The sequence below is a fragment of the Quercus robur genome, chromosome 8 (assembly GCF_932294415.1).
Source record: "Quercus robur chromosome 8, dhQueRobu3.1, whole genome shotgun sequence".
NCBI classification, from domain to species: Eukaryota; Viridiplantae; Streptophyta; class Magnoliopsida; order Fagales; family Fagaceae; genus Quercus; species Quercus robur.
In genome coordinates this window covers 61,122,224-61,138,594 of record NC_065541.1, presented here as the reverse complement: position 1 = coordinate 61,138,594, position 16,371 = coordinate 61,122,224, and the positions used below count along the sequence as shown (strand labels likewise).

At 34.0% G+C, this 16,371-nt stretch overlaps 2 protein-coding genes and 1 non-coding gene across 4 annotated transcripts; 1 reads left to right on the top strand and 2 right to left on the bottom strand.

The window, feature by feature from the left end:
• Positions 1-891: 891 nt before the first annotated feature.
• On the bottom strand, positions 892-1,867 carry LOC126697466 (CLAVATA3/ESR (CLE)-related protein 46-like). Its single transcript, XM_050394480.1, has 3 exons — positions 1,623-1,867; positions 1,440-1,507; positions 892-1,335 (listed from the first exon to the last, which is right to left on the bottom strand). The coding sequence occupies exons 1-3, from the start codon at positions 1,744-1,746 to the stop codon at positions 1,240-1,242; spliced, it is 288 nt and encodes a 95-aa protein (XP_050250437.1). The 5' UTR covers positions 1,747-1,867; the 3' UTR covers positions 892-1,239.
• A 3,591-nt stretch (positions 1,868-5,458) lies between these two features.
• On the top strand, positions 5,459-5,530 carry TRNAP-AGG (transfer RNA proline (anticodon AGG)). Its single transcript has one exon. It is a non-coding gene; the product is annotated as a tRNA-Pro (tRNA).
• Positions 5,531-10,287: 4,757 nt separating this feature from the next.
• Positions 10,288-13,909, bottom strand: LOC126697463 (uncharacterized). Of its 2 annotated transcripts, XR_007646205.1 has the most exons (4): positions 12,681-13,909; positions 12,376-12,601; positions 11,212-12,274; positions 10,288-11,052 (listed from the first exon to the last, which is right to left on the bottom strand). XR_007646205.1 is itself a non-coding variant. In XM_050394476.1 (2 exons), exons 1-2 carry the CDS (start codon positions 11,542-11,544, stop codon positions 10,513-10,515), a joined length of 873 nt encoding a protein of 290 aa, XP_050250433.1. In that variant the 5' UTR covers positions 11,545-12,236; the 3' UTR covers positions 10,288-10,512. The 2 variants fall into 2 exon arrangements, 1 of the variants encoding a protein (XP_050250433.1); XM_050394476.1 differs by lacking the exons at positions 12,376-12,601; positions 12,681-13,909 and having other exon boundaries at positions 11,212-12,236.
• Positions 13,910-16,371: the final 2,462 nt, after the last annotated feature.

Genomic DNA, 16,371 nt, shown 5'->3' with positions numbered 1-16,371 from the left:
CACTTTGATTCATTGAGGATAGAAAAATTGGGGATAAAAAATGGTAGGGGATGGAAAATTGGTAATAGAAAAATTTTAGTTTTCTCTTATGTGTATTTGGCTAGAATGGAAATGTAGAAAGATGAGAAACTTTTTTGTTTACTTAAGAAGAAAAATGAAAGAATAAAAAATGTTGTTTGTATCAATTGACTCATATGCTCCTATTACATAATAAAAATTATAAATAAAGTGAACATTAGATTGAAACAAGAAAAAAAAAGAAAAAAGAAACTAGCGTAGAATGAGGAGAGGAGTAGATGGGTATCCCCATTTTCTCCCTAATTTGGGAAGACAAAGAAATGGTGGGTTTGAGGAGAAAACACCCAAACCCTACCATTTTCTCTGCCCCTTTCTCTCTTAACCAAAACAACCCTCTCATCCAAAATCTCTTTCTATTTTTCCCTCTCAGCCCCACAAATCACTCCAAACAAACACACACATAAGATTCAAATCCCACTACCCATTGTAACTAAAAAAAAAAAAACAGCCACATGCATTATTATTGGTGGACGACAAAAAGAATTGCCAGCCAAATGGTTGGAGTTTTGCGAAATTCAAATACTAGTGGGAGTTTGAAGCCTATAAATTAAGGAAGGACATTAGAAAAGAGGACCTAAACATTCCTACAACACTTTGTAGTAGTTTCCTTAGAATAACTTATATAAAAGACTAGGAGTTGTGTAGCAGTTAAATCCTATATTGCATTGAAGGATAGAGCTAGACTTCTTACCGATTTTTTATTGTGTTCTTCGAAATAGATTAATAAAAGTTAGTTTTCATGTCTTTTCATTGTTGATTTTATTTCACTCGTCTTCCAACTTCTCTTCACTGAAGCAATTCGGAACCCAAAAATAGAAAAACAGTAAAAGTTTTGATAAACAAGTAGCATCTGTCATACGGTCTGAGATCCTTTGAGCATGCAAAAAATCTCATGCCATGGCCTTCTAGTTTTTAAGATGCCACATAAATACTCAATTACTGTGAGTCCGTGACTATGTGGCCAATACATTAGTATTCTAGCTGATCATATTAAAAAGCCTCTTTATATGAATGACTAAAATAGAAAATACCCTTCTGCAAGCATGACATGATGAAAACATTAGTTCTACATGATATCTGACCAAGTACTCCACCAACAAAAATGAATCTTCACCATATTTTATGCTTGCTGAGCATGATGGAACTTGATAACTTCCCCTCTCAGTTATGTCCAGATGGTGGGTGCTTATTACCAATAGGGTTGGGTCCTGAAGGAACCTTGTTAACATTTTCTTTGACATGAATTCCTGATTTGCTCTTTTAATGAAACAAAAAAAAAGTTTTGTATTAGCCATTTCTGTCATATAATGAATTGAAAGTAAAATATTGATACCTAGATACGACTGAGAAGTGCTACTCACCCAAGTGAATGGCTTGAATTCTGTGGCTGAGCTTTTTCTTGCTTGTGCAGATTTGAGCTTGAAAGCAACTATGGAAGCAACAAATAAAGTAAGTATTTACCTTTTTCTTTTTGTTGCTTCATTCTCAAGCTATCAGTTTAGCATGTATTATTATGTTATAGCAGGGATAGTATAGGGACTTGCCTGATTCTGCAGTGTGCATCCTCATAGCTGTGGAGTGATAACATTGAGAAGCAATAAGGATTAAGGCCAAGAAAAGACATATTTGGATCTGTTCTCTCTTCATCTTTGGCGTGAGCTTATGCATGGTGAGAGCAATTGGGGTACTTAGGATGTGGTAGTTTATATAGGCATGAGAAATATATAAAACTTGATCAAATTACAGTTAATTATAGCTTATTTGAAAGTATGGAATGCCACACTAAAGTGGTCTGGGAATCCAATGCTAAATCAGATTTGAACTGATAAGGCTTGAATATTGATTTCTTGTCACTGTCCGTTGACCTCGTTTCAATTATCACCTAATAATATAAACCCATCAACGTTGTTGTACTCCAAACGCCCAACAGAAAGATTCTTTATTACAGCTGTCCCTTTATGCTTGGATTAATCACATAAGCGGTGTGAAGTAAAGTCTCACATAGGATAATGATGATGAAAATGAATGGTTAATATAATATAATTGGACCCAATTTATAGGCTTAAGTTTTTGAATATTAGTAGCGTCTCAACATGTTATATCTTATATCATATGAAACTCTTATGAAGAGACTTCTCAACAGGTTAGTGATTAATTCACTCGATCTGCTAATAATGAAACGAAATGTTTTATAAGCTAGATTAATACATATTCCCAAAACGTTTATTAATTTCAAAAGTTGCAATCGATAATATTGAACTCCCTAAGGTGCTATTCTGGAACACCTGCTCTTTAAGAACATTGAATGGAATCAGATTTTTGGTTCTTCATTTTCATGCCTAAAGAAAAATGTAGTCTGCAAAGTGTTGCTGATCATTGAGGGATCTCTCAGTAGTACTGAGAATGCTGATACTCTTCTGGGGCACCTGCTCTTGAAGAACACTGAATAGAATCAGATTTTTGTTTCTTTTCATTTTTATGCCTCAAGGAAAAGACAATCTGTAAAGTGCAGACTGCGTATAGGAAAATTGCTGATCATCAAGGCTTGTATTACTTCATAAATGTTACATTCTAGGTTTAGCCGTTTAAGTTGGCAAATTCTTGTACCAAAATGTACCTCAGTACAAAATTGAGATCCAAACGCCTAAGATATTTAACTTTTTAAATTGTAGATAAATAGCATGATAAACTATCACTTGTTCAAAAAATTAAAACTTATAATAAATATTAAATTTAATCATTCAATTATATATTGTTCTATCAAATTTAAACAATCTAATGATCATTCCAAAAGTTTTTGAATTTGAAGCACAATTTTATATTCTTATATATATGCTCCCACATTAATAGCTTTCAAAAGTCAAAAAGCCTCGGCAGCTATTGCAAGTACTCTATTGGCAAGTTCGGTGTATAATTGACATCTGCCAATGAGAAGAAGTTGCCCATAGCGGGAACACCACACGAGGAAGAAGACTCCTGCTTCATTGACCTCCAATGAGACAATTCATAATGATGCTTTTGGTGCTGTTGATACAAATTTTCCCTCTGGATTGCCGTGTATGTTACTTTAGGCTGTTGATTTTATTCTCATCTAAGCTTTTCCAGGAAAAGTTGATTGGGTGTTTAGGAATCCTATTATGCATGTGGTTGCGGTTGTCTTTGTCTCTTGACCTCTTATTCATAAAGTTAACCAAAAGTCTATAAAGAGTGTCATTTCAATCAAGGCTCTTATACTGATTTACTGTGTCAATTATTAGAGTGCAAGTGAACATAGATGGAGTCAACAAAAGTCTTCTTTAATATAGTTTCTGGTTGCTGAATAGTGAATCCCCTGTTCTTAACAGCTTCTTTCTTGTTTTAAATCTTAGGTATCAGAGATATGGAAGCCATGTGAGGGTGGAAATTACATGCAGTGATGCAGAGTTTATCTATAAATGAATGAGTAGAAGGATGAAATGGCCTGAAGACTTGAGTCAAATTATATATATACACACCCTTATATCCTTTTAGGAAAAGCTATACCTACTTTGAGCATTGTAGCTTTAGGGTGTGTTTGGTTGGAGAGGTGAAAAAATGGGAGGATAGAAATTGGTAGAATGATGAAAATAATTTTAATTTCCCTTATTTTTGTTTGATTGGGAGTAAAAAGATAGAAAGATGGAAAAAATGAGTTTGTATAAATTTACTCATGTACTCTTGTTAAAAATGATGCCCAATTAAAAAAAAAATGACAAACAACCAAAACAAAACACAAAAGAAAGCAAAAATAAATAAATAAATAAAGGGCAGAATAGGCAACGTCCAGGGAAGAAAAAAAAAAAAGAGGTTGAAGAAGAGCAATGATACAAACAAAGCCATGTACACGTGTACAAAGATATTTTTGTCCATTAAACAGCCTCCCTACCTAACCAAATACACTCCAAAAAAGTTTTCATTCTCATCTTCTCTCCAAAGTTTTCCATCCACCCTATTTCACCTCCAAACAAACACACCCTTAAGAATTAGGAAGAATGATTACCCAATATAGAGTCACATCCATTCGTTAAAGAAATTATGAGGAGTTAAAAATGTGTGAGTGGTGTACAATTGTTACAGTGTAATCACTAATTACCCCCCATAAGCTATGATACCCACAAATTTTATTTTATTTTTTGCTCATATGATACCCACAAAATCAAATATACTACAGAGTTTTGAATTTATATAGTTTCTTACATTCACTGCTTCATACATTTGCCTTCCTTTTGTCGTTTGTTTCATTAAGGTCAAATTATTACATTATCAATCAAACTTAAAATTACTAATGGCTTTCCAAAGTAATCATGTCCATATAACTCAATCGGTTCTTGTGGGTGGGTAAAATACTATAATTTCAAAGAGGAGACGGAAGCACAACAAGGACTTCAATGATGACCAAATAATGATGAACATCTTGTAACCGAAAAGACACCCTACTCAAAAGAAGGATCCTATATTTGACCCTAGCCAATCTAGGACCTGGGCAAAGAGGCTTTAATGGTTAAGTCAATAAACAAATGAGTGAATGAGAGAAATGAAAATGGTGTATTAATAGTGCTAAGTTTACTCGGTAAAAATGATGTCTTTTTATAGATCTGTGAGGGATTGGTTTTGACAAAGAAACCCATCTCCCAAGACTCACTAGTTAGTTTTCCCCTTAGTTCAACTAAGATGACATATATCAAAACAACAACTCCATGGATGGGACGTTGCTTAGTGACATTAAATGTGATGGTTTGTTATGAGGTACAATAATGTTGATGTGAAGGGAGTTGGAGGGTTACTTTTAAGGATGACAATTATGGCCAACCAACTAGGAAAATGAATTTGTAGCTTAGTGGTCAGATCAACCAAGATGATTACATAGTTCAGTCTTTGGTCAAGCTTAAATCGACTATCCACAAATCTCATTTATGTTATAACCTTTTTAATGTATCATTACTCCTAGAATAACATGAAATTGCTGTAGTGACCAACGTTGAGTGGATCATGTTGCCAAAAATCTGATTCAATGAAGAGAATGTCCACCTATGAAAGTGGAAAAAGCTCATAATTTGCAACTCTTTTGCTAAATTGTCTAAGTTCATAAGAGTTTTGTGAAACAAAATGTCTCGTGGAAGATACTTAATTCTCAAACCAAATTCCTCATTTTCAAACCAAAAAAAAAGGGGTGTTGGGTTATTTGTATAATTTTATTTTCCGTCTTAAATATGTGTTTTCTTTTCTGCGTGATTAAGTTATAGCTTGGAGGTAATACTGTAGTTTGTAAAATAAATAGAGGTACCCCTGCTGGCTTTTTATGTTGCTTGATCCCTTGCTAATATGAGGCTATATAATTAATTTGTGACAACAGAGGTCAAATGGGCATTTGGTCTAGTGGTATGATTCTCGCTTAGGGTGCGAGAGGTCCCGAGTTCAATTCTCGGAATGCCCCTTGTATTTTTTAAGGCTTTTTGATGTGAGCCAATGCCTATCTTTTTGGGTTCCTGCGGATTACTTTTTCAGCCCACAAATTCTTAGCCTTCTCAAGGCCTTTAAGTCAATTCTTTCTGACTTCGGAGCCCGACTAGGATTGCTTTGTTGCCATTTGCGTCTCCTATATCTGTTTTTAGTGTCCAAATTTTTAGAAACTAAAAACAAAACTATCTTCTTGCTCAAACAATTTTCCGAAACTGAATTTGGATTTCTAAGCCACAAACGTTTGAGTTCTAAAACCAGAAAGAGGACAAAATAATAGTAGGCTGCATTTGACCTGGTTTTAGTCTCTTAGAAATGTGCACAAATTAAAACTTAAGTTTATGAGACCATGTGATGATATATAAAGTATAAACTTTAGTGTTATGCATTTGTTAAAAGTTTTGTAATTCAAGAATCTTTTAGAACTTCCAACAGAGATATTTAAGGTTCAAATCCTCAATTTTTCAACCATTGATTTTTTTTTTTTTTTTAGTGTCATGCTTTTCATGCTAGCTTCAAATGCCAAACTCTCCATCTCCAACTTTTTAAAGTGAAGATAGAAATCCATCTCACTTAAAAGTCTTTGTCAAAAATGAAAATAAAAAAAGGAATCCTTCAATTTGGCTGATTAGAGATTGAGAAATCTAAGATCAAAGTCCTTGTTGGAAGCCTTGGGACGTGGGAATTGGAAGCAATATTTTGCATGTATGTGAGTATGTCAAGCACAAAACTTTTAACTTATATACAGTTTTTTAATACTATACTTTAAGTTTCCAATTGAATTCAATTTCATGATTGTATTAGTCCTTAAAATAAAAATAATAGGATAAATTGCAAATTACATTCTTAAAATTTGGAGGTATTTGGATTTTACATCTTGAAATTTCAGAATTTAGATTTTACCCTCTGAAGTTTGGGAGTGTTGGATTAACATTTTAAAATTTGGATTTTACCCCCTTAAGTTTGAAAATGTTTGGATTTTATACCCCCAAATTCTAAAACTTTAAAATGTAAAATCTAAACACTACCAAACTTTAGGGGGCAAAATCTAAATTTTGAAACGTTATAAAATCCAATCACTCTCAAACTTCAAGGGATAAAATCCAAATTCATAAACTTTAGGGTGCAAACTATAAAATCCAAATATACCTAAAATTTAGGGGGGTAAAATCCAAATTTTGAAACATCAGGATATAAAATCCAGATACTTTCAAACTTTAGGGTGTAAAATGCAAATACTCACAAATTTTAGAGGTGTAATTTGCAATTTACCCAAAATAACATCATTTTATTTTATAAAAAAAAAAAAGAAAAAAGAAAAGAAATTAAATTCAATCATGTGTTTCACTAAAAAAAAATGTAATTATGTGATTGAATTTAATTGAAAAATCTATGATATAACTCTTTAATAACTATACATAAGATTTACCTTTGTATACCACCTGTATCTTCCATTTACACTTTAATGGAGTCTAAAAGAGAATGATCACACAGAAGCAAAAAAATATATTATTCCTTCAGAGAATCTTATATTGGCTAACGCATTTTGTGCTGAGGTCCAATCTGAGGCATCTCAGCTTTGCTCATTGTAAGGTAGAGAAGTAAAATACTAAAATCTTTAGGAAAATTATTACTACCCATAAGTGAAAGTAGTTCATAGTTCCCATACCTGTTAAAAGACCTTGACTCTTTTAATGGGAAAACAGTGCATGAAAAATTGGAGTAATAGTTAAAATGCACAAGAAAGTTTAATAAATAAAAAAAATTACATATGATAAATATAAATATATTTATAATTAAATTAAATCTTAATTAATGAAGATATAATCTAATTTATTTAGTTCTAATTAGTTTAGTGTTAGTTTGATTTATTAAAAAAATGATAATTATAATTAAAGTAAACAAATATAATCTAGATATGGATAAAAGTGATAAATAGGAAAAAGAAACGTTGACAAATTTAATGCATCAATCATCAAATACATTAACGTCCTATGGTGGCCTCTTTGGGATCAACGTAAGCGAGCACTACTTGTAACAAGGTTTGCAGCAGCCCAATATTGAATTCGATCGATGCCTTCAATAATTTTGGGGCTTGAGAAGCCATCCCGATCCCACAAAATTTAATATTGATTTTTGTTTCTTCTCTCTGATTCTCTGAATTATCTCACACGTCAATATTGAATTTCAAATCAAATTTAATACTAAATGTCAAGTGAAAACTGAAAACCAGAAGTAAAACAATTTTGGACTTGTCAAAGTCTACAATAATACACACATATATATAAATTAATTGTGCAAATAGAGATCCACTCCATTATACTCCAAATTGCACCATATCAACATAAAGTTTACAAATTCTAACATACCATATTGTGTAGTCTTTTGGTTAAATATGGCAAAAAACGGAGTTTATTGTTGTTATAGGCACTGTTCAAAGTTTTTGAACAAAATGAAAAGAGAGACTGAATTTCGACAACACCATAGCCGAAATTGTAAGAAAAAGTATGAGAGAGAAGAAAGTTGAGTGATGTGATTGGGAGAGAGAAAAAATGAATTTCGGTAATGATATTACAGAAATTCATTCCACTGCCCAAGCTCTGCCCATGAAGTGCCCTAGTGGGAGTGCCCGAATGATTTACCAATTGTAACAGCCAAGCTGTCAAAATTGTAGGGAATTGAGGAGAGAGAAAATATAAATTGTGGTAACCAAGTTGCCAAAAATGGGAGGAAAAAAAAAGTGGTTGTCGAAATCTGGGGAGGAATTAAAAAAAAAAATGTTACATCCACAATATTTTTATAACATTTTCACAACAAATCACAGGTGATTAGTTGTTATTAGTTCAAATTTGAATTTAACACTGAAATTACTTTTTAATCCAATAATAACAACTAGTAACAATCTGTCATTTAAGATTTATTATAAAAATAGTGTACACATATCATTTCTTAAAAAAAAAAAAGTGGCAATTGATTTGTGGCAATGGCATTGCCGAAATAGAGGGGGAAAAAATTGTGGCAGTGGCATTGCCGAAATAGAAGAAAAAAAAAATATTGTAGCAATGGCATTGCCGAAATAGGAGGGAAAAAAATTGTTGCGATTGGTTTGTGGCAATGCCATTGCCACAAATCAATTGCCACTTTTTTTTTTTTTTTGGGAGAAATGATATGTGCACTCTATTTTTACAATATTTTTATAATAAATCTTAAATAGCAAGTTGTTACTAGTTATTATTGTTAGATTAAAAAAGTAATCTTAGTGTTAAATTCAAATTTGAACTAATAACAACTAATCACCTACGATTTGTTGTAAAAATATTGTGGACGTAACACTTTTTTTTTTAAATTCCTCCCCAGATTTCGGCAACCACTTTTTTTTTCCTTCCATTTTCGGCAACTTGGTTGCCACAATTGGTAAATCATTCGGGCACTCCCATTGGGGCACTTCACAGGCAGAGCTTGGGCAGCGGAATGAATTTCGGTAATATCATTACCGAAATTCATTTTTTCTCCCTCCCAATCACATTACTCAACTTTCTTCTATCTCATACTTTTCTTACAATTTCGGCAATGGTATTGCTGAAATTCAGTTTCTCTCCTCATTTTGCTAAATAACTTTAAACAGTGCCTATAATAACAATAAACTCCATTTTTTGCAATATTTAGCCAAAAAACTCAATATTGTGAATATATCATATTTACAATTAATTTGATTTAAAAAAATTAAAATTATTAAAAATAAAAAAATAAAAAATAAAAAACTAGAGGCTTTTGGGGACTTTTTACAAAATAAAATAATAAAATTGTCAGATTACTATTATTATGACTGTAGTCGCTGTACTAGCAAGAGATTGCTATACCTGCCACAATTTTCAAAATGCAATAGGTTATTGGGATTTTTTCTTTTTCTTTTTCTTTTTAATGCAATATCAGATCGTTGCATTTCATTGAGATTTATTCTTTATTTCCTGTCCTCATTACGAGCGATGCTCTCCAGGTTCTGAATTCGTTAGATTCTTGCAAATGCTTCATCAAGTATGTGGTCTATCTGGACATTCTTGGCTCCTCTGCTGTTAGGGATTTGCTTTGTTATCAAAGAATCCCTTTGTATGACGGGTTTGGCTTAGATCCAATGTATTAACGTACTCGACACGACACTATTCAAACACATTTTAAATCGATCATTTGTCTATATCATGTCCCGTCCAAAGTACTAAAACACGGAAGAAAAGCTTTACCTTGTATCACAACGTGAGGCACTTCAACATCTTCTTCGAAAATGATAGCTAGTTCCAAATTTCCAATGCTATAGGTCCATAGCCTTTATCTTAGGGTGTGTTTGGTTGCTGGAAAACGTTTTCCGGAAAATACATATTTTCCGAAAATGCTAATTTCCGGAAAAGGAAAATGTATTCGGGTGTTTGGCTGTCTCGGAAATCGTTTTACGGAAAATCAATTCCGGTGTTTGATTCGTCCAAATATTTTACGGAAATCGTTTTACGGAAAATTAATTCCGGTGTTTGGTTCGTCCAAATATTTTACGGAAAATACTTTACAGAAAATACTTTACGGAAAACGTTTTCCCATGTTTGGTTCGGAAAACACTTTACGGAAAATAATTTGGATCATTTTACGGAAAATGATCTAGAATCTGGCCCTAAAAAATCGTCCATCCTTGAATGATATATGCATGGAATTGGAGAAGATCAATGCTATATTTTGCTCTTATAGATAAAATTGAAGAACCTGCATTCCCTATACATATCTGTAACAATACAAAAATTGCAGCACATTTGGTTCAACATCAAACATAATCATTCGAAATACATAATTTGGGCAATTGTATCGTCCCAATAATACAAAAGAGTACATATATAATACATTGATACGTCAATATTAATACTACAATGTCTAGTTAATTCCTAAATCTACCATCACAGTCAACATGAAATAAGCAAATCAAATTTGTGAGAAAAAATAACCATCTAACCACAACTTCCTCAACCTAGCATTCTTTGCTAAAAATCCACGTGCCGTCTTCTCATTCTCACAAAGATGGTCGAAGGCAGTAGCGAGCATATCTTCGCTATATCCATCCGCCATCATAGCCATTACCTCATTATACAAAGTTGTGTAATCTACCGGGCCCCGATTAATTTCTTTTAGAGCGACAGCTATTTCCTTCAGCTGACCAGACAGATCAGTCAGCACACTATCATCAGCAGTAGAAGCTGCACGCCCTCTTTTGCGGGACTTGGAAATTCCCGACCCAGTGGTGGATGATTCATTTACGTTCTTCCCCTTTTCAACCACACATTCATCCACATTATCTGCCACAAACTCTGCACTATCCCCATTATCCCCATTATCTGGCTCATTTTCGATATCCACTCCAGACTTAGCAAAGGCACCTGTGGCTGTATCCTTCCCCACCACAATCGCTAATTCATCGTAAAACTCAATTTTTTTGTTCAGATACTCGGCATGCTTCCGATGTGCCTATAAGGGAGAAAAGAACGTATATAATAATGCAATAATAACTTCACTCATAAATTCAATATAAAAGACTTTGCAATAACAATGACACTATAAATTTCATATAACATGCAAAAACATATATTATTATCTATATTAAGAAAATATAGTTAGAAGCCATACCATAACTTCTTCTTGGTAGGTTTTAGCGTCACACGTTATCATTTTCAGATTTTCGTCCCAACCGAATCCACTCTTCTTTCTAAGCTCTTGAATAGTTGCCCACATGGACCTTAGAGTCCGCATCCGGTTCTCCACAAATACAGGGTGGCACTCAACCCCGAAATGGGCCGTTATCTCCTTCGCTACAAGAGCAAAGGAGCCGGCCCTAAAAGTATTAGAGGGCTTATTGCCCTTTCCAGCCTCCTCTGTTAATATCTTTAGCATCATCTCATGCATAGGTGGCAGCCACCTAAATTGCTTGCTGCCGCTAACTTTTTCCTTACCCTTTGACATTACTACATACGAAAATAGTATAGTGAGAGTAGCATTCAGTAATTACACTCGGAACATGAATAACAAATCAAACACACATACAACCACGCTTATGAATGTGCACAATAGAACGGAACATGCTAACTATGGAAATGACAATGTAATACCATCAAATAACAATGTAATGCTAAAAATACTTTTTCATTACATCACCAAAAGTCTATATTACATACATTGTCTTTAAAAAAAAACAAAAAGAAAAAACACATTACAATCATAAAAATCTAAATAAAGTACTACTCTCCACTCCTGATATAATCAGACCACATGGCTTGACATATCTCATCTCTCTTAGCATTCCATGATCTACTATCTTCGACGGACTCCCGACGAGACTGTGTTTCTTCTTGGTGGTCACTAAGCTCTACTTGGTTCATTGCATCTTCCATAATATGGTCATTTGGTTCAACCCCCATAATGTGATTATGAACCACACAACACGCTAACACTACTTTCACTTGGGTTGGGAAAGACCAATATGGTTCTGCATCCAACACTCGAAAACGTTTTTTCACCACTCCAAACCCTCGCTCAATGGTAGTTCTCAATGAAGAGTGTCGGAGATTGAACAATTCTTGCGCATTCTCAGGAGGACGATCACTAAACTCTTTCAAGTGATATCGTACACTCCGATACGCTGACAATATTCCATTTTTATTACCATACCCAGCATCACCAAGATAAAATTTACCTACATATATTAAAAAAAAAACCAAATCACTACTATGTTTAGGAAAACACATAATATTTATTAAACTAACAAACCAAAAGGGTGAAGTAATCGTGTAATACCATTGGGAATTGAAAATCCCCCTGGCCTAGCAAATGCATCATTTAATACACGTGAATCATGTGCACTGCCTTCCCATCCAGCCAACACATAAGTGAACTTTAAGTCGAAACTAATGGCAGCTAACACATTTTGCGTGGTTCCATCTTTGCGACCACGAAATCTTCCTTGTATTTCAGGTGGCACAGATGCACGAACATGTGTACCATCTATTGCTCCAACACAATCCTAATTTTTGACAAATATAATGGTTTAAAATTACATAAATCTTCACAAATTACAAAAACACACAAGTCGCAATATTTACCTTAAAATATGGGTAAAACCTTCTGCTATTCCTTATCTCTGGAGGTGTATCTTCGCTACGCAGTCTTATTAGAGCTCTATATAATTTCAGGACCCCCCTAAGGACAACTTTGAAGTATCTATGAACAGTCTCAGTTGATCTATAGATCCGACCACCCATTACACGAAACCTCACATTATGACCAATAATGTGCAAGAAAATGAACACTTGCTCCGTAACAGACATGTGAACAGTCGGACGTACGTGCTCCCCCTCAGTGAGGGCGTGACATAAGTGGTGGAAAGCTATAGGCTTCATCCTAAGTTGATTCACACAATGTCTCTCACTTCCATGCAAAACACTATTTATGTATTCCTCTCTCTCGGCGGCATGGTTAACATAAGGCGCCCTAGGCAGATCTCTACGTCTACGTCGTAATTTCTTTAACAATGCAACCCCCACAAGGAGGACAGATGCAACTGATGCAAGAATTGCGGCTTTGGTTTTTTTCTTCATCTAACAAAATCACAAACATTGTAGTCTAAGAGATATGTAAACAAGTATGCTATTCATTACACCATAAATAAAATCAGCCACAAACATATAACATCCAAACCATCACATTGCATTCTATTTACACTATAACAATACCATCACATTGCATTCTACACAGAACCCAACTAACCAAATTCTAATAAAAATCACAGCAAAAACCAATCATGCATAACCAGTCAAGCCCCAAAAGAGCTTACAAAAAAATTCAAACCACAAAGCAATTGGGAATAACCTGCAATCAGAAAAGCCCCAAAATTGATATATGCATCACCCATAAATACACAGTTTCATAAACCAATCATTACATTTCATATGCATAATCCACAAATACACAGTTTAATCAACAATGGATAATTGAAAAGATTAATAAACCTGCAATCAGAAAAGTCCCAAAATTGATATATGCATCACCCATAAATACACAATTTCATAAACCAATCATTACATTTCATATGCATAATCCACAAATACACAGTTTAATCAACAATGGATAATTGAAAAAATTAATAAACCTGCAATCAGAAAAGTCCCAAAATTTTGGTATACATTACCAACAAATACACAGTTATAAACAATGTATAATACAAAAATTAATATTCATCAAAAAAATTAATAAACCTGCAATCAGAAAAGTCCCAAAATTTTGGTATACATTACCAACAAATACACAGTTATAAACAATGTATAATACAAAAATTAATATTCATCAAAAAAAAAAAAAATACAAAAATTAATAAATAAAAACATGTAAAAAATTATATAAATATTTATATAAATAAACTGTTAGTATTTTATAGTGTGGATCGGATGTGAGTGGATCGGTGAGGTGAGTGGATCGGTGAGGTGAGTTTGAGCAGTGCATTTTCTCACCGTGGGTCTGCGGCGTTTGGCGCGGTGGTCGTCTGGCAGAGGTCGGCGTGACCGGTGTGAGGTAGATCGGAGCTCGGCGTGAAGGGTGGCTCTCGTGCTTTCTGTGTTTGGTTGGCCGGATCGGAGCTCTGGGTGGCTGGATCGATCGGCGTGGTCGGATCGTTGGCTGTCGTTGAAGCTATAAGCTTCGCTCGTTGGCCGGATCGGACTTCGTTGGCTTCGATCTCGCTCTCGCACTTCTCGTTGGCTTCGATCGACTTCGTTGGCGTCGATCTCGATCGTTGGCGTCGAGCTATTCCGCGCTTCGATCTCGTTAGACGGCGTCGATCTCGTTAGACGGCGTCGATCTATTCCGCACGATCTCTCTCTCTCGTTCGATTTTTTTTTTTTTTTTTTGGTTCTTTCTCTCTCGCTTATGTTTGCTGTTCTCTGTGTTTTCTCTCTCTCTCTCTGCGTTTTGCAAGCCACGGAAATGAAATGAAGTGAAAATGAGGGCAGAATTTCATTTCCGTGGTCAAGGCTTCAAATTCTGGTCAACAGGAAAACGATTTCCGGAAAATAATATTTTCCTCCAGAGCCAAACGCCCTATTTTCCAGAAAACGATTTCCTGAATTCGTTTGAAGCCGAATCAAACGCACCATATACATACCAACGACTACCTAACCATAATTAATCACCACTAGTCTACACCCCCCCCCCCTTTCCCTTCCTTTGTTTTGCAAATATGTCCATTTGTTCTCTCTTTGATTATTATCTTTGGACCTACCTCACGTTTGTCTCCATGAACTTTTGCACATACTCAATCACCTTCTCGGCAACTTCTTTAATAAGTGCATGTCCTTTTTTTCCTTCTACACATGACAAGTTCCTATTATTTCAAATCCACCATGCCATTGTAAAGAATATTTCTTTCATTTTTCTACATCTTGATCCACATCTACTGCACTAGCTCAATAAAAGAGTAAATTACAAATTACACCATTTCACTTTTACATGTTTTCAATTCAGTCTTTTAAGTTGTATAGTTTTCATTTCAATTATTTACCTTTGCTTTGTTTAAAATTTAGTAATTTAATCTAGTTCAGTTCAATGTTGTCATTAGAGCATTTGCATTGGCTTCTTTAAAATAAATTAAGATCCCAAATTTGCCTAATGAACCCAAATTCTAACAAAGAGATGAGAAGAAGAGTGGGAAGATTTTTTTTGTAAAAAAATATTTAAATGAAATAGAGTTTAGAATAGATAATTGGATGCAAGTGTTTTGAAAAGTAGTTAACTAAAATACAAAAGCAAGTTTTTGTTTTATAATGGAGAAAATTTTGGCTAATCCAATGTAAACGCTCTTAATTTTAGTATGTTCCTTTTTCCAAAATAATGTCATTTTGCGAATTTAACGATGCAGATTGGATGGAAGCTAACAAAAAAAAATATACTCAAAAATTTTTTTTTTTTTAACAAACAAATACTTAAATAACTAAATTGAAAAAAGTCGAACTTAGAGATTACAATCTACATATTTATTTTGCACAAGCACAACTCCATAAAGCTAATTTGTACTCTTTAGTCTTTACACACTTTCACCTTTATAATTTACCTTCCAAATTCACTTGTATTTAGGAGTTCTCGTGTGCCATACGTGTTTTAAAAATCTTGTCATAGTGCTTCCATTTCAACTCTCCCATTTGCAAGTTCCTTTATGCATGTGAGAGTTGCCAAAGCCACAGAATATGCACTTTTTCACATCAAACTTTTCACATTGCATTTTTTTTAACCCACATCAAATTATCCTCAGACAAAATGTTTACTCAATAGGATTCGTTTTATTTCATCCACCACATAGGATATAAAAATACCTTAGGTTAATGATTAATTTTCCATCTTCTTGTTTCTTCATCAATGTGTTTTTTTCACCACTGCATCCCTGGACAAAATTATTGTAGTTGAGATTTGAGATTAATTTATATCATTCCATGACTTGACTTGTCTTAATGATGCTCTTTCATGTAAAATAAGCATTATGAGCTATTCGGCCTCCATGAATAGGAAAAGTAATTGATTGTTGTGAGCTTTTATCTTTGTTTTGCTAGCAAAACTAGGTTAAAAGCTTAGGGGAAAACTTGTTACACGTGTGAATCTACACACTGCTCAAAATGCATTGAACTCGTGACTTTAAGTCATGCCTGTAATAAACATTACTCAAAAACTTATAATTTCTTAGAATTTGTACCATCATATAACTTGGATTCACACAATTTTTTTTACTATTCCCATCGAAATTGATTCATT